The 18,582-nt window shown below is 56.7% G+C and overlaps 1 protein-coding gene across 1 annotated transcript; it reads right to left on the reverse strand.

Moving 5' to 3' along the window:
• Nucleotides 1–4,569: 4,569 nt before the first annotated feature.
• On the reverse strand, nt 4,570–15,884 carry CACNG8 (calcium voltage-gated channel auxiliary subunit gamma 8). Its single transcript, XM_036439475.2, has 4 exons — nt 15,524–15,884; nt 8,473–8,556; nt 7,242–7,382; nt 4,570–5,710 (listed from the first exon to the last, which is right to left on the reverse strand). Exons 1-4 carry the CDS (start codon nt 15,687–15,689, stop codon nt 4,923–4,925), a joined length of 1,179 nt encoding a protein of 392 aa, XP_036295368.1. The 5' UTR covers nt 15,690–15,884; the 3' UTR covers nt 4,570–4,922.
• Between the last annotated feature and the right edge of the window lie 2,698 nt (nt 15,885–18,582).

The following is an 18,582-nucleotide window of genomic DNA, read 5'->3' on the forward strand; positions in this document are numbered from 1 at the left end:
GCTGGCACATCCCCAAGTGGGGGGCATGCAGAAGGCAGCTAATCGACGTTTCTCTCTCATCAATGTTTCTAACTCTATCCTTCTCTCTTCCTCTGTAAAAAATCAATTTAAAAAAAAATTTTTAAGAAGAAAAAAAGGGCTCATTCCCATGCAATCCATAGCACACCTGCCTCAGTCTCCACATTTCCTCCCGGCAGATCTCAGGGTCTTTCTCTGTGACGCCACTTTCATGTCTCTATGTTTTTGGTGTCTCTGAGACGTCTCACTTCTGATCTGTGCATTTTTTAAAAAATTATATACTTTTCTTTTTTCATTTCAGAGAGGAAGGGAGAGGGGGAGAGAGCTAGAAATGTCCATGATGAGAAAGAATCATGGATCAGTGGCCTCCTGCACACCCCACACTGGGGAATGAGCCGGCAACCTGGTCATGTGCCCTGACCTCCTGGTTCATAGGTCAACACTCAACCACTGAGCCATACCAGCCAGGCTGATTTGTGCATCTTTGTGTCCGTCTCTCCTCTCCCTTTCTCTACCCTCTCTGAATCACTTTCCTTTTTTCTCTGTGTCTCGGTGACTCACTGAGTTTGGGTCTCTCATCCTCACCCTCCTTCCCCATCTCCCCCCTCCCTACCCATCCCTACCTCTTTCTTTTAAAAATATATATATTTTTATTTTTTACAGAGAGGAAGGGAGAGGGATAGAAAGTTAGATACATCGATCAGCTGCCTCCTGCACACCTCCCCACTGGGGATGTGCCCACAACCAAGGCACATGCCCCTGACCAGAATCAAACCTGGAACCCTCCAGTCCGCAGGCTCACGCTGTACCCACTGAGCCACACTGGTTAGGGCTGCCCCACCTCTTTCTTTCTTTCTTTTTTTAAAAAATATTTTATTGACTTTTTTTTTTACAGAGATGAAGGAAGAGGGAGAGTCAGAAACATCGATGAGAGAGAAGCATCCATCAGCTGCCTCCTGCACACCTCCTACTGGGGACGTGCTTGCAACCAAGGCACATGCCCTTGACCAGAATCGAACCTGGGACCCTTGAGTCCGCAGGCCGACGCTCTATCCACTGAGCCACACCGGTTAGGGCTCCTCCACCTCTTTCTTGCTCTCTGGCCTTTGGGCCCTGAAGTCCACTACCCCCAACCAGCTCTGCCCCCTCTCCCACCAAACTTGTCTTGAAACCCATCTCCCCCTGCCCTCCTTCTCCTGCTCCCCTCCCTTTCAGGGGTGGGGAACCTTTTTCCTGCCAAGGGACTTCTGGGTAGTTATAACATCATCCCCTTAATAGAATTCACTGAATGCATTCATGTTGCTATGAACAGGGCGCTTGGATTTATTGAATTTCAAACCCCACCTGCAGTTGCCTTGGCAGGGCCAGACCAAGTGATTTATGGGGCCTTATGCACCCGCAGGCCGGACGCCCCCACCCCTGCCCTACACCACGTCCTCCTGTCACACTAGTGTGTATTCCTCTCCCCCCCCCCCCCCGCCGCTTTCAGCGTGTCTGACGCTAACCCCACAGCTGGCCTGCCTGGGTCCCCACCCTCCAGTCTCTCTCCCTCTTCCCAGTCCTTCCACACAGGCCCCCGAGGGAGTCCCAGCACCCAGGCCTGGTCCTGCCCTCCCTCCTCTGCCCTACCCTTTTCTTTTATAAAATACACGGAGTGGCCAGATGATGATGATCTCTGAACACACAATCATCTGGCCACTCAGTGTATAGCCTGCCCTATAGAATAAAAGGCTAATATGCAAATTGTCCCCTCCATCAGGAGTTCAGTCAGCAGGCAAGTAGGTCAATTGCCATGTCCCCTCCCCCTGGCCAGGGTGTCCGGACCCCACCTATGCACGAATTCATGCACCGGGCCTCTAATATGTATGCATATTAGAGGCCCAGAGCACAAAATTTATGCATGGGGGGGGGGGGACGTCTCTCAGCCCTGCCTGCACCCTCTCCAATCTGGGACTCCACTGGGATCGGGCCTAAACGCGCAGTTGGACATCCCTCTCACAATCCAGGACTGCTGGCTCCCAGCTGCTCACCTGCCTGCCTTCCTGATTGCCACTAACTCCTTCTGCCTGATCACCCCCTAACCACTCCCCTGCTAGCCTGATTGATGCCTAACCACTCCCCTGCCAGCCTGATTGATACCTAACTGCTCCCAGCTGTTCACCTGCCAATCCTTTCCTGAAGGCTTGATCGCCCCCAACTGCCCTCTCTTGCAGGCCTGGTCCCTCCCAATTGCCCTCTCCTGCTGGCCTGATAGCCCACAACTGCCCTCCCTTGCAGGCCTGGCCCCTCCCAACTGCCCTCCCCTGCTGGCCATCTTGTGCCCACATGGAGACAGGGTCTTTGACCACATGGGGGCAGCCATCCTGTGTGTTGGAGTGATGGTCCATCTGCATATTACTCTTTCATTAGCTAGGATATATATACTGAGTGGCCAGATTATTATGCGTTGATAGATCACAATAATCTGGCCACTGAGTGTATATTTTTATTGATTTCAGAGAGGAAGGGAGAGAATCATGGATTGGCTGCCTCCTACACGCCCCCTCCTGGGGATCCTGTGGCAACACAGGCATGTGCCCTAACCTGATTGGAACCGTGACCTCCTGGTTCATAAGTTAAAGCTCAACCACTGAGCCCTGCTGGCTGGGCTGTCCCACCCTTTTCAGCTGCTCCATGTTACCCAGACAGAGGACAGGAGCCCCGAGGCCAGGCCAGGGCAGCGCAGGCCTGGTGACCTCAGCCCTCCCAGCATCTCAGAGCAGCAGGCCTGGCACTGGGAGACCTCGGGAAATATTTGCTGAGTCAATGAGAGGAGGCCACTAGTGACCTTCACACCCACTCTCCCGGCCCCACAGCCCTTGCCCAGCTCACCTGCCCTCCTGCCTCCCCCACCCCCCCACACACATACACACACACAGCACCCGCCACAGCCCAGGGTCCTCTCCCGGCACCCACACTGACCCTGCCTTCTGCCTGCTCTAAGCTCCCCCACATTTCCCCGCCACCCTGAGAACTACACCCCAACCCCGGAGCTCCTGGGGCTCTGCCTTCTGGCTGCTTCTCTGGGCTGACCTCACCCTCACCCCACCCCACCCCCACCTTGTCCTTCAGCATCCCCAAATTATGAACACTGTCCCCTGGCAGCATGCTGCGTCCGTCCTCCAGGACTCTGCCCCAGAGCCTTCCTCCCCTGCCAAACTCCTACTCATCCGATGGAGCCCCAGGAGGGGCGGGACCTTCCCCAGGAAGTCTCCCTACGTGCTGCCCCCTTCTGGCAGCTGGCCAGACCACATCCTCTTCCAAGGTACCAAATGGGGGTCCCTGTCAGTCACTGCAACAGTCTCCCATCCCGGATTGTGGTTTCTGACAGCCTCACGTTTTCACTCCCAAGATCAATGAGTGAATAGCCAAGTGAGTGGATGAATGAATGAATGAATGAATGAGTGAGTGAGTGAGTGAGTGAGTGAAGCGGATCCCCAAGTCCCAGCGCCTCTCCCGCACACCAGACCCTGCGCCTGGGCCTCGGGGAAAATGTGTGCAATTAACTGCTCTGCTCTCACGAGTGAGTGCCAGTTTGCAGAGCCAGCAGCTGCAGGCGTTTGATGCTGACTTCCAGCGTACCTCTGCCTCTCATCTCCGAGTTCCTGAGCCTCCCCTTTGTACACCATTCGCCTTGCTCTCCCTCTGAGAGAGCCATTCATGCCTCGGCTCCCTGCAGCCCTCAGAAGGAAATCTAAACTCCCGGCCTGACCTGCAAGTCCCCGGGAAGTCTGGCCCTGCCCGTGATGCCTCCCTCCAGCCGCATCTTCCTGTTCCGTCTGCTCGCGACACACGCTAGCCTTCCCTGGAAGCGCCCCCCCTGCCCCAGGACCTTTGCACGTGCTGTTCTCTGGCTGGAAACACTCCCCCTCGCTCCCCCAGCATCAGCTGGCTGCTTCTGTCATCTTCTCCGTGTATGCAAAACAGCCTTTCCTTTTAAACCGGTTCAGTCCCCCCCTGATGGAGCCTATTGTAGCATTTTTGGACCGTTCACCATCTAATTGCGATTTGCTGTTGGTGGACATCACCCCTGGATCAACGCACAAGCTGCTAACTCTATGAGGGTGCAGGGGACCGGTCCGTTTTCCTCCCTTCTGTAGGTAGGCTCGGCGTTCAGCACAAGGCCTAGCGCTTTGGCACACGAGAATAAATAGCTGGCAAGGACGGAACGAGTCGCTCTCCGTGCCTGTTTATACCCTTCAGGGCCCCGCCCTGGTACACAGCAGGTGCTTAATAAAGGCTGGTACACAGCAGGTGCTTAATAAAGGCTGGCGGGATCGTGCATGGAAAACGTCCACGTCCATGCCTCGTCACTCCGCCTCCCCGCGTCCCTTCTCGCTCCCTGTCTCTTTATAGAGAGCATAGATATCTATATGTATATATATAGTTTGTAGGTAGAACTATATATTTGTGTGTTACGGGCCCCTCTCCAGGAGTTGGGCTGGGCTGGGAGTCCCTCCCTCCCTCCCCCCCTCCGCCCCCACATGCACACAGCAAAACATGGAAAAAGAAAACATCTCAAAACTGCAAAAAAACACCACGGCCCCACCCACCCCACCCCCAATCCCACAACAAAAATAAAACACGACGCTCCCGCGCGCTCTCGTCCCCTTCCCTTCCCTTCCCGGCCCCCTCCCTTGGGGTCCCTGATCCGAGGATGCGGGGAGGCGATCCCCCACACCTGGGGGGAGGGGGCGCGGGGGGAAGGCCCAGAAGTCTCCAGCGCCCTCCCGGGGAAGGAGCGGGGCGCCCCGAACCCCGACCCCGACCCCCCCACCCCCCCCCGGCAGCCTCCTGTGCACGCGCGCCCGCGCACGCGCCCGGCGCCCCCGCCCCGCCCCGCGCCCCGCGCCCCCCGCGCGCCCCTACACCGGCGTGGTCTTCCTGTTGAGCGTGTTGGTGTTGGAGGCGGCGGCCTCCTTGGCCAGGGTCCCGGGGGCGGGCGCCGAGGGCGCGGGCGGCGCGGGCGCGGGCGCGGCGGGCGGCCCGGTGACCGTGACCGTGACGCCGCCCGCGCCGCCGCCCGCCTCCTTGGGGAAGGCGTTGTGCAGCGTGAGGAAGCCGGACGCCGGGCCCCCGCGGTCCCGATCGGCGCCCGCGCCCCCGGCCGCGCCGCCGCCGCCGCCGCCGCCCGCGCCGCCCGCGCCCCCGGCCGCGCCGCCCCCGAACGCGCCGCCGCCGCCGCCCGCGCCCGCCAGCCCCGCGGCCACGCTGCCCTTGGACGGGTCGCGGCTGAGCGTGTACATGGAGATGTCCGTGGAGGGGAAGCCGGGCGCGCCGGCGCCGCCCGGAGACGCGTCCCGCGACGGCGACGGCTCGCTGGAGCGGGAGCTGGAGCGGGAGCGGCGGCGGTAGCGGAAGCGGTAACTGGGCAGACGGAGGATGGCCGAGGGGCCGCTGCCGCCACTGCCGCCCGCGCCCCCGCCGGCCTTGAGCAGGTCCGAGCGCGACTGGCAGTGCGCCTCGCGGCTGCGCTCGATGTAGATGTTGACGGCCAGCACGCCGATCACCTCGGCCAGGATGAAGGACAGGCCGCCGAAGTAGAAGGACCAGCCGTACGAGTAGTGGTTCTTCTTCTCGTCGTCCCGCTTCGGGCCCGGCTCGCCCGCGTTCGCCGAGATGTACACGATGACGCCGATGATGTTGCTCAGGCCTGGGCGGGGGGACGGTCAGACGGGAGCCTCGAGGCCACCCCGGCCCGCCCCCGCCCCTAGTTCCCGCCCCCCACAGGCCTAAACTCCACCCCAGCTGGTTAGACCCTGCCCCCATGGAGCCTAGGATTCACCCCAAGTGGTCCAGACCTCAACACATCAGGTCTAACCCCACCCCTAGATGGCCTAAGTCCTACCCCCAGAGAGCCAGGCCCCGCCCCAGCTGGGCTAAACCCCACCCCCAGGTAATCTAAGGCCACGCCCTTAACGGTCTAGGTCCCCGCCCTAAGATGGCCTAGGCCCCTCCTCCCGGTAGCCGAGGCCCTGCCTCACGTGGTCCGCCTGGGTGGTCCAGGCCCTCCTCTGATGGGTCTAATATCTCCATCATTTTAATACACCTGGGTCTCCCCTAGACCCCACCCTCTGCTAGTTTGAACTCTTCATGGGGTAATCCCGCTCTGACTCTGGGCCCTGACCTTGGCTGATCTAAAAACTCTTCCTTTCAGGATTACCCTCCCAGGCCCTCCTCCCCTTGCTGGTCCTCCTCTGCTAGGCCCTCCTCCCCTTGCTGGTCTAAGTCCTCCTTCTTAGAGCAGATCCTTTTTCTGCTCCAGCCTCCAGACTGCCCGACGCCGCCGCTCCTCCTAGGCCTAGGCTCCTCCCCAGGCCCAGGTCAAGCAAGCCCTGCCCCAGGCCGATCTGGATCCATCCTCCCGAGCACCTGCTGTTCTTTGTGCTAAATCCTCCCCCTTCTCTGGGTTCCACCAGTTCAAGAAAGCTTCCCAGCACTTCACAGCACAACTCATTCGTGCAAAAAAGAAAGTCTTACCCTGGCCGGTGTGGCTCAGTGGATAGAGCACCGGCTTGAGGACTAAAGGGTCCCGGGTTCAATTCCGGTCAAGGGCACATGCCCGGCTTGTGGGCTCCATCCCCAGTGTGGGGCATGCAGGAGGCAGCCGATCCGTGATTCTCTCTCATCATGGATGTTTCTATTTCTCTCTTCCTCTCTCTTCCTCACTGAAATCAATTAAAATATAATAATTTAAAAAATTTTAAATAAAGGCAGTATAACTCCTTTATGCGATGCCTCCCTCAGAGCTGTCTGGAGGGTTTGCCAGGACCAGCCTCTTTCTGGATCCGCCCGGCTCCGCAAAGCTAACTTATCCTTTACAGCAAGCTCCTCCCCATCCACAGCCAGATCACTTTCTCCCTAGGCGGCTTGACCTTCCACCGCCCAGCCCTGATGCCCCTTCTCTTCCAGACCCCAGTTATGTCCCCCGGCCCCAGCGCCTCCCTTCCGCGGCCAGAGCCGGGGCTTCAGAACCTAAGCTCCCCGCATCCCTGTTCCGCGCCAGACACCACGAAGGCGGCACCCACCTTGCCCAGCGGGTGGCGATGGAGTTTGGAGGGAGCCTGGGTGTGCTCCGGGCCCCAGGGGGCGCTCGGACACACACACTCACACACACAAACACACACACACACACACACACACGTGGACACGGGGCTGGGCCGCCCCCTCCCCCCGCCTCTCACCTGCTGCCACGAACAGGATGCCCGCCCCCAGGACGATGTTCCTCTTGGACCTGTACACGCGGGAGGCTGCCACGCACACGCCCCCCAGCAGCAGCAGGATGGCGCTGAGGATGGGGAAGATGCTGGAGGCCCGGACCACTCCTGCGGGGGAGAGAGGAGAGGAGGGGGAGCGGAAGGGAGGGAGGGACGGAGGGAGTGAGCGCCAGGGCGGTGGGGGTGCGGCCGCTTGCAGCCCCCAACCCCCAACCCCAACCCACCCACCCTCTACACTGCGTTCTGGTTATTTCATTCATTCTCCTTTTTCAACATTTCTCTACTTCTCAGTCTGCTTTCCTCTTTTCCTTCCTTCCTTGGTCTAGTTTTCTCTCGCCTAGCTTTTTTTCTCCCCCCTCGTTCACTCTCCATCTCTTTCTCTGAGCTTCTCTCGTTCTCTGTGGACCCCTGCCTTTGTCTTTCCCTTCTCGCACGCTCCTCCCCCTTGCTACCTTATTTCTCTCTTTTCTCCAGATCCCTCTGTCTAACCTGTCCATAGCCCTCTGCCTCCTCTGCCTTCTGCCTGGCTCCGTCTCTCTGGGTTTTCTCTTTCCGTTTCTTTCTCTCTCCCTCTCCTTTCCTTCCTCCCCCAACCTCTACACCGGGCTTCATCACCTCTCTCTCTCTCTCTCTCTCTCTCTCTCTCTCTCTCTCTCTCTCTCTCTCTCTTCTCTCTCCCTCCCTCTTCTCTGCCACCCCTTTCTGTCTGGCTCCACTTACAGCTCTGGGGTTCTCCTCTTTCTCTCTCCCTCTCTCTCTCTGCAGTCCTTTCCACCCACCACAAACCCTAGGCAAACAGATTTTGCTATTTCTGAGCGGGAAGCCATAGCCAATCACAATTCAGGATTTGCCGCGTTCTCAGGGCGGCTACCAATTGCAGCCCAGGCTCACCCAGGCCAGTCTGCGCCCGTAGTCGGCTTCACAGCAGCCAATCCCAGCCCAGAGAGCCACAGCGCGGCGGCCAATCACCTCCCGGGATCTCCTCTCAGCCCGCCCCAAGGTGAGAGGAGGGGGCGGGGAAGGGACCGCTGGGCTAATCCGGGACCAGAAGATCTCAGTGTCTGGCCTTGGGTTCGCTAGCAGGCTCGTCTCAGCCTGTCGATCTAACTGCCGGCCCCGCCTCCTCCCCGTCTCTTCCCCCCCACACACACACACACACACACACAGCCCCGCAAATTTGTCCGGGACCCCAACATACGGAGCAGATACTCCGCGCTGTCATGGTCGTAGTCAGTGTCCTCCGGGAAATGGTTGATCTTCACGCAGACACCTCTTTTCAGCCCTAGAGGGGGACGGAAGTGGTGATGTGGGGGGATTAAAGAGTTGGGGAGCCCCACTGTGAGAGAAGACTCACTGCTTCCTCTCTCTCTCTCTCTCTCTCTCTCTCTCTCTCTCTCTCTCTCTCTCTCTCTAAACTCCTGGCTCCTGAACCTTTCCCGGCATCTGGAACAAACTGTCAACCTCTCTGGCCTCATTATCTGCACTAGTATTTGTACTTAATAAAGAAAAAAGAAACACACACACACACACACACACACACACACACACACACACAATCCAAAACACACACACACACACACACACACACACAATCCAAAACTCACTGAAAGGCCACAGGACCCCAGCCCTGAACCCTGGGCTGAGACACCAGCCTCCCTGGCCTTCTGTTTCCCTCTGGTTTCAGCAATGCCATTTGCTGAACTTGAGGAATCTGCAAATGCGTGAGAAAACGAAGCCGGCTGCAGAGGGGCAAAGGAGACTACGTTTCCCATAAGGCCCTACGAAGTCCTGAGTCCAATGGTGGGGGAGAGTAGCCCCGCTGACTCATGAGAGTTGTAGTCTCTTCATTCCTGCGCTGAAGGAGAGGGATTGCCTGCGCCTTTCCTGGAATCCGCTGGAAGCGGGTGGAGTGATCGGAGCCAACAGAGGCACGTGAAGGGTTAATACCTCTAGCGGTCACTCAGCCTTACCCCCTTCGTCCACCCCAGAATGCTGTCTTCAGATCCTGGACCTCACACCCTTGAGGAACCTAACATCCCGTATTTGAGGACAGTTCCCGTCCTAGCACATATATGGAGACGCGTATGTAAATTAGCACAAATATAAATACACTTTGTCTCGATGTTCCACCTCCTTCCGAACTCCAGGCTGTGAAAACAGTCCACTCACGGATGGAAACTTACCCTGCAAGTGGGCAGCTCAGGGGCGCCTCCCGGAGGAAGCGGTCCCTGGGCTGCGCGTGCGCACATGCATTGCCTCCTCCCCCCAACTCAGGTTGGGTCCAGTTTTTCCTCTGGGGAGCAGCGGCCTCCTGTGCTACCACCCCCTTTCTGGCAAGCATCGGGATGACTTATGAGTTTCTTCTTGGGGTCTGATTCCTAACATCTCCTGTGTGTCTCTATCATTACCTAGTAAAGGGAGGCCTCATGGAAAAAAAGACTACATTTCCCATAAGGCCATTCAATCCATGGGTGTCGAATGAATGAATGAAGAACAAATGAATGAAGAATGAATGAATGAATGAATGAATTATAGCAGAAGGCGAGATTCGAAGCAGAAGATGAACGGAAGGAATGGGGATAAAGACAAGGACTGGCCCTAACCAGTTTGGCTCAGTGGATAGAGCCTTGGCCTGTGGACTCAAGGGTCCCAGGTTCAATTCCGGTCAAGGGCATGTACCTTGGTTGCGGGCACATCCCCAGTAGGGGGTGTGCAGGAGGCAGCTGTTTCTAACTCTTTATTCCTCTCCTCCCTTCCTCTCTGTAAAAAAACAATAAAATATATATCTTTTTAAAAGACAAGGACTGGGAGGGAGGACTATAAGGCAATAATTCCGCTAAGAGCTAATATTGTTAAGTGGTGGATGGACTCATTGGCGCCATGAAATAGATAATGTTATTATCAGGGTCCCGTGAAGTAGATAATGTTATTGGTGTCATGCAGCGGCCAGTCGTTGGGAATCAGAGTCCCACTGCTTGATAGTGAAGCCCGATTCTGTCACGTCCTTAGCCGGTGACCTTGCTGGTGTTACGTAGGCCAGTTTCCTTGAGCTCCTGGGCAGATGAGAAGGGGGATATAAGACCTACCTCCAGGGGTTGCGAGGATTTAATTCAGGTAGAGATTTGGCGCGTTGCCTGAGTCACACACAATGAAGTGCTCAGTCATGATCGGCTGACATGCCCATTGTCCAGATGAGGAAACAGAGGCACAGAAAGAACTCCTCAGTTCACAGCTGATGGGCGGTGGGAACAGAGCCAAACACACAGCCGTTTGCCTTACGGGAAGGTTCACCTCTCTCTCTCCACCACCTGCCTCGCGCATAGTAAGTGCCTGGTGAATATTTTCATGACAGAATGATTGAACGGGCCAACGGGCACCTGAAAAGGTCCTCAGCATCACTAATCATTAGGAAAATGTGGATCAAAACCACAATGAGATGCCACCTCATACCCATTACCCTTTAGAACAGTGACTGGGGAAAACACACACACACACACACACACATACACACACACACACAGGAGTCGGCAAGGATGTGGACAGACTGGGACCCCTGTTGGTGGGAATGTAAAATGGTGGAGTTGTTGCTGAAACCGGTTTGGCTCCGTGGATAGAGCCTCAGCCTGAGGACTGAAGGGTCCCAGGTTCGATTCCAGTCAAGGGCATGTACCTTGGTTGCGGGCACATCCTCAGTCGGGAGTATGCAAGAGGCAGCTGATTAATAATTCCCTCTCATCAATGTTTCTAACTCTCTGTCCCTCTCCCTTCCTCTCTGTAAAAAGTCAATAAAAAATATATATTTAAAAAAAACCTGAATATAAAGTTAAAAAAAAAAAATGAAGACTAGCCCTGGCCGGTGGCTTGGTTGATTAAAGCATCAACCTGACACACTAAGGTGGTATCCCGGTCAGGGCACATACTAGAATCAACCCATGGGTGGGTGGATGAGTGGGGCAACACATCGATGTTTCTCTCTTTCTCCTCTCTCTCCTTTCTTTCTCCCCTCTCTCTCTCTATAAAATCAATCAATACATTTTAAAAGTGTCAAGTGACAATAATAGTAACAATAAAGCTAGCCTGCATGTACCTCCCTACCCTCCCCCAATAGAACACTTAAGTCCAGCCTTTGGCTGTCAGAACACCCACTTACTTCATTTCCCCCAACCTCTGTGCTCACTCCTTCCTTATCTCCTTTCCTGGCTTCTTGGTGTCTCTCTGATTACTTTCTTTTCTTTCTGTTTCTTCTTCTTCTTTTTTTTTTTTTTAATAGGTTTTTATTGATTTGAAAGGGAGAGGGAGAGGGAGAGAGAAACATCAGCTGGCTGCCTCCTGCATGCCCCCTGCTGGGGATCAAGCCTGCAACCCAGGCCACATGGACCAGGGCTCTGATTGCCTTTTTAAAAAATATTTTTTATTGATATTAATTTTTTATTTTTGTTGCAGAGAGGAAGGGAGATGGATAGAGAGTTAGAAACATTGATGAGAGCCGTGGCATAGTGGTTGGCAAACTCATTAGTCAAGTATCAACCTGAGCCAAACAGAGCCAAATATCAACAGTACAATGATTAGCCGAAACCGGTTTGGCTCAGTGGATAGAGCATTAGCCTGTGGACTGAAAGATCCCGGGTTCGATTCCGGTCAAGGGCATGTACCTTGGTTGCGGGCACATCCCTAGGGTGTGCAGGAGGCAGCTGATCAATGATTTTTTAAAAATATATGTTATTGATTTTGTACAGAGAGGAAGGGGGAGAGATAGAGAGTGAGGAACATCGATGAGAGTCATCGATCAGCTGTCCCTTCCTTTCCCTTCCTCTCTGAGATCAATAAAAAAATACATTTTTTAAAAAGATTACTTGTTAAAAAAGAAAGGAAGGAAGGAAGGAAGGAAGGAAGGAAGGAAGGAAGGAAGGAAGGAAGGAAGGAAGGAAGGAAGAAAGAAAGAAAGAAAGAAAGAAAGAAAGAAAGAAAGAAAGAAAGAAACATTGATCAGCTGCCTCTTGCACACTTCCTACTGGGGATGTGCCGATAACCAAGGTACATGCCCTTGACTGGAATCGAACCTGGGACCCTTGAGTCTGCAGACTGACACTCCACCTCTGAGCCAAACCGGCTAGGGCTAATCAATGACTCTTTTTTTTTTTTTTTTATGATCAATGACTCTTATCATTGATGTTTCTATCTCCTTCTCTCTTCCTCTCTGAAATCAATTTTTTTTTAATTTTCTTTTAAATAACAGTTTCTGACAGCCCTGACTAGGTAGGTAACTCAGTTGGTTATAGTGTCTTCCCAATATGAGAAGGTTACGGGTTCGATTCTGTCAGGACACATACAGGAATCAGCCAATCCTATATTATAAAAGGCTGATATGAAAATTGATCCAACAGTGGAATGACAGGTCGCTGTGATGTGCACTGATCACCATGGGACAGACACTCCATGCCAGAGCTGCCCCCTGGTGGTCAGTGTGCTCCCACAGGAGGAGCACTGCTCAGCCAGAAGCCCGGCTCATGGCTGTTGAGCACAGTGGTGGTGGAGCAGGCCTAAGCCATCTTCCGCCAAGGGTTCCTGGACTGCGAGAAGGCATAGGCTGGGCTGAGGGACACCCCCCCACCACCACCACCAGTGCACAAATTTCATGCACCGGGCCTCTAAGTGAATACATAAATAAGTGGAACAACAAAGGGATGTCTCTCCCCCTTCCTCTCTCTAAAATAAGTAAGCAAATAAATAAATAAATATTACTTTTTATCTTTAAAAAAAAAAAAAAAAGAATAGTTCCTGGCATATAGTACAAACTCAATAAATACCAGTGGTTGAATGAATGAATGAATGAATGGTGTTCTTATTCTATCCCCTACGTTGTCCTAGAGGTTTCGGGATGCGAGACCGCCTGCTTGGCTCTGTGCCTGCTGCTCCGTCAGACCAGTGAGTGAACCTGAGGTCCCATGCCCACAGGAGGAAGTTACTGAGGAGAGCTGGGCGGGGTGTGAGGCGATAGGGAATGGAGGCGACTGTGGCAAAACAGACACACACACACACACACACACACACACACACACTCACACACACCTGCCTAGGTCTCAGCCAAAGAAACAGCTGCCACTCAGACCCGCCCCATCGTGGCCCCCGGCAGACAGACCCCCGTGTCCTCAGTCTTCAAAAGAAGCCGGAAACTGGGTTTTCGATGCAAAACCTCCCTGGTTTTAAATGTTGGCGACCGACTCCCCGATCCAGACTTTGGTTTCCAGACGTTTTGAACACCCCCCCCCCCCCCCCCCGTGCCGAACCACGCGTCTATCTGCGAACCCCACCCCTGAGGCTTTGAGTTCTCCAGGCTCTGCCCCACCTGCGACTGGGTGACCTCGGGCGAGTGACTTAACCTCTCTGAGCCTCAGTGTCCTCATTCCTGACGGGAGGGCGGCGCCCAGCTCATAGGACGGAACCAGGTGACGGTATTCCCAACTGCTCACCCCGAGTGCCCAGCCCGAGGGGGAAAGGGTGGAGGACAGAAAGGGATGGAAAAGAGGAGAGGAGGAATCGCATGGGGAGCTATGAGCTAGGCTGGCCCCACGGCTGCAGCCCCAAAGTGGGAAGATAGTCCCAGGGGGGACAGGTGCAGAGGGACCTCTAGGAGGGCGGGCTGGGAAGGAAGGGAGGGAGGAAGGGAGGGCGGGCTGGGAAGGAAGGGAGGGAGGGAGGGAGGGAGGGCGGGAGGGAGGGAGAGAGGGAGGGCGGGCAGGACCCAGGCGGGATCAGAGATGGAGATGAGAGGCGGTGGGTGGGCTGGAAGAGCAGTGAGGTCTGGGAGGAGGGAGAAGAGGAGGTAGGCTTGAGGGGGGGGGACAATGAAACAGCCATGGGGAGGATGGGGAGGGCCAGGACCCGGTGGGAGGCTGCAAGAAACCCAGGTGGGGAGAGGCAGGCAGGAGAGGAGGAGCCCACCGGCATGGCTCAGTGGTTGAGCATCGACCTATGAACCAGGAGGTCACGCCACCGTTCGGTTCCCGGTCGGACTCCTGCCTGGGTTGCAGGTGTGGGGTGTGCAGGAGGCAGCCCATCAGTGATTCTCTCTCATCATTGATGTTTCTATCTCTCTCTCCCTTCCTCTCTCTGAAATCAAAAACTTAAAAAATAAATTAAAATTAAAAGAGCCGTAGCTGATGTGGCTCAGTGGATAGAGCATCAGCCTGAGGACTGAAGGGTCCCAGGTTCGATTCCTGCTCAGGGCACATGCCTGGCCTGTGGGCTCAATGCCCAGTAAAGGGCGCGCAGGAAGCCGCCCATCAATGATTCTCTCTCATCATTAATGTTTCTCTCTCTCTCTCCCTTCCTCTCTAAAAATCAATAAAAAGCCTGCAGACTCAAGGGCCCCAGGTTCCGATTATGGTCAAGGGCATGCACCTTGGTTGCGGGCACATCCCCAGTGGGGGGTGCACAGGAGGCAGCTGATGGATGTTTCTGACTCTCTATCCCTCTCCCTTCCTCTCCGTAAAAAGTCAATAAAATATATATTTTTAAAAAATAATAATAAAATAAAAAAGAGGAAAAGTGACAGGCGAGATCAGCAGGTGCTGAAGGGGAGAAAGAGCCCAAGTGAGGGAAGAGATGGAGGAGAGGGGCAGGAGCCGGGAGAGAGAAGACGCTGAGGGTTCAGAGGGGTGCAGAGGAGCTGGAAGGCGGGAGGGGAAGGCCTAGCAGCGCGGGGACCAGCCGCGCATGTGCGGGGAGGCAGGACCACCCACGGAGACCACCCACGGAGACAGGACCACGAGGGGGTCCCGGGCCGGGGACGGGTTTGGGGGGTGGGGTCCAGGGGCTTGGGGCGGGGCTGGGGGTTGTCCCAGGGCGCGGGTCGGGGCGCGGGGGGGGGTCCCGGGCCGGGGCGGGGCTCTGGGGCGGGTCCCCGGACCTGGGGGGGCGAGTGGGGGAGGGGGGCAGGCTGGGGGGAGTCCTGGGCCGGGGGCGGGGCTCGGGGGCGGTCCCAGGCCGGGGGCGGGCTCCGGGGTGGGGGTCCCAGGTCCGGGGCGGGCTGGGGAGTCCCCGAGCCGGGCTGGGGGGTCCCGGGCCGGGGCGGGGTTGGGGGGGGGGTGTCTCAGGGCGCGGGGCGGGGCTCGGGAGGCGGTCCGGGGCCGGGGTCGGGCTGGGGGTCCCGGTCCAGGGCCGGGCTGGGGGGGGGGGGGGGGGGGGATCCCGGGCCGGGGCCGGGCTGGGGGTCCCGGGCCCGGGCTGGGGGTCCCGGGCGGCCCTACCTTCCAGGCAGCAGATGCGCCAGAGGCCGGAGTGCGTGAGGCCGCCGGGGTCGCGGCGCTCGGCGGCCCCGCGGTGCGGCGGGCCCTCGTCGGCCGTGAGGTTGGTGGTGTTGCAGATGAAGGCGCGCGTGTACAGCCAGTAGTCCGTGCTGATGGCGATGGTCATGAGGCCGAAGGCGGCGAAGGCGCCCACCGTGGTCACCAGCACCTGCACGCCCTTCTCGCACCACAGCCCCCGCTCCTCGTTCCAGCGCTTCAGCGACTCCAGCCTGACCGCCGGCAGCCGGGCGGCCGCGGGCCACCAGCGGGGCAGCGCGGGCGGCGCCGTGCCGGCGGCGGGCGGGCTCAGCGGGCGAACGGGCGGCCGGGCCCGGGGGCCTGGGGGGCGGGGGCGGCGGCGAGGACGAGGCTGGGCCCGAGGGGTCAGAGGGCGGCCATGGTCAGCAGCTGGGGAGAGCAGGGAGCGAGAGAGGAAAAATTAGGGGGCGCCAGGACCTCCCCAGCCCCCCCATCCGAGGACCCTTCGCCCCCAAAACAGCCCCACCAGGTCCCCCGTTGGGACAGACTCCTTCCATGGCCTTCCTGGCTGTGAGGAAACGGGGATCTGCCAGGGGGAAGCCGTCCCACTGCCCTGGCCTGTGTGGCTCAGTGGGGAGAGCCTCGGCCTGCGGGCTGAAGGGTCCCGGGTTCGATCCCCGCCAAGGGCACAGGCCTCGCTAGCAGTCCCTGGTCACAGGGGCGCCTGCAGGAGGCAACCCAACCCGCCCATGTGTTTCTCTCACATCCAAATGTTTGTCTGTCTTTCTCTCTCTCTCTTCCACGCTCTCTCTCTAAAATCCTGGGGTGAGGATTTTAAAAATAAAAATAAAAAAGCAGCTGAAACCGGTTTGGCTCAGTGGCTAGAGCGTCGGCCTGTGGACTGAAAGGTCCCGGGTTCGATTCCAGTCAAGGGCATGGACCTTGGTTGCGGGCACATCCCCAGTGGGGAGTGTACAGGAGGCAGCTGACGGATGTTTCTCTTTGGTCAATGTTTCTGGCTCTCTGTTCCTCTCCCTCTCTGTAAAAAATCAATAAAATCTATTTTAAAAATTAAAAAATAAATAAAAAAGCAAGTCTTCCCACCAATCCCACCGAGGAAGTGCCCCACCCCCTGACACCAGGACACACACCCCCTCACTGTCCTCTTGGGGAGAGGCATCCCTCACCCCAGCCCCGGGGCCTCCTCACCCCAAGGAACCCCGTCCTCTTCCTCCATCCCTCCTAGACCCCAGCACCATCCTTCCTCTCAACAGCTACGTCCTCTCTTCCCCGCAGTCCAGCCTCTTCCACTCAAGAAACATAAAGCTCGCCCTAACCGGTGTGGCTCAGTGGATAGAGCCTCGGCCTGCGGACTGAAGGGTCCCAGGTTCGATTCCGGGCAAGGGCATGTACCTTGGTTGCCCGCACATCCCCAGTAGGGTGTGTGCAGGAGGCAGCTGATGGAGGTGTCTCTCTCATGGAAGTTTCTAACGCTCTATCCCTCTCCCTTCCTCTCTGTAAAAAAAAAAAAAAAAAAAAAAAAAAAAAAAAAAATCAATAAAATATATATTTTTTTTTTAAAAAAAAGGAAAGAAACATAAACCTCTCAAGCTGTTCTCGGCTTCCAACAAGTCTCCCCAACGAACTCTCGCTGTCCGCGCGACTCAGAAGAATCTCGCGAGGCCAAGAACAGCTGCTCCTCCTCCTCCTGGGAACCCCTTCCCCACGCAGACTCCCCTTCTCTGTGGGCCCAGGTTTCCAGCCTCTGGCGATGCACCCACCCCGGGAAGGTCCCCAGAGCGCCCCTGAGAACCGGCACCGGGTCCCACCGGGGAGATGGGGTTCTGCTGGTCGGCGCCGGGTAGGCCGAGCGTCTCAGCCCTCTGAGCTCCCGGGTTCTGATGGGCAGCCAGCACCCCCTGAACTCCGTCTCCACCCCATCCCTCTCTGCAGCTCCTGCTGTGTCCCTGGCCCCCCGCCATCCCTAACTATGACTTTGACTCAAGAAAAGAAAAAAAACAACAAGCAAAAAACACTCTTTCCTTGGCTTAAAGAAGTCTTTCCAGCCCTGACCGGTGTGGCTCAGTGGACAGAGCATGGGGCCTGTGGACTAAAGGGTCCTGGGTTCCATTCCGGTCAAGGGCATGTACCTTGGTTGCGGGCACATCCTCAGTGGGGGGTGTGCAGGAGGCGGCTGATGGATGTTTCTAACTCTCTGTCCCTCTCCCTTCCTCTCTGTAGAAAGTTAATAAAATATGTTTTGTTTTAATTAAAAGAAAGGAAGAAAGAAAGAAAGAAAGAAAGAAAGAAAGAAAGAAAGAAAGAAAGAAAGAAAGAAAGAAGTCTTTGGAGCCTGGCCTAGCTCCGTGGTTGAACCTACGAACCAGGAGGTCACGGCTGGATTCCCGGTCAGGGCACAGGCCCGGGGTGTGGGCTTGGTCCCCAGCGTGGGGCGTGTGGGAGGCAGCCGGTCCATGATGCTCTCTCATCGTGGACGTTTCTGTCTTCCTCTCCCTTCCTCTCTGAAATGAACGTTTTAAATATACATATATATTTTTTAAAGTCTTCGAAATCCGGCCCCCACCACCTCTACAACTTAGACAAACTCCTCTCCGCCATCGCACTCTCCTCCGTTAAGAAAAATTTCCCCCTCGGGCTCCACAGCGTGTCCCACTCCCCGGAGTCCCTTCCCCGCCGGACCCCGATTCCTCCTCCTTCAGGACTCCCAGGCTCCGACCTGCAGGCCCACCGCTGTCCAAGGAGGGGCCCGCCCCACCCCGACTCCATGGCCCGGCCCTCCCACCCCCTCCCACCACCTCCAACCGCCCCCCCCCTAGGGCAGCCCTTGTTATCACAACACACAAGATGAACCCCCACCTCTGATCGCCCCAGCTCCCCTGGACTTCCCCCTCCCTCCAGTTCCCAGAACCTTCCCCACCCTCCGCCTTCCTCTTACATCAGGAGGAGTCTCCCTCCTTCCCTCGGGCCCTCTTCTCCCACCCACTCTCCTCCCAGCATCTCCTCTGCTCAGGGAACCCCCT

Source organism: Pipistrellus kuhlii, unplaced genomic scaffold, assembly GCF_014108245.1.
Source record: "Pipistrellus kuhlii isolate mPipKuh1 unplaced genomic scaffold, mPipKuh1.p scaffold_m20_p_156, whole genome shotgun sequence".
Classification (NCBI taxonomy): domain Eukaryota; kingdom Metazoa; phylum Chordata; class Mammalia; order Chiroptera; family Vespertilionidae; genus Pipistrellus; species Pipistrellus kuhlii.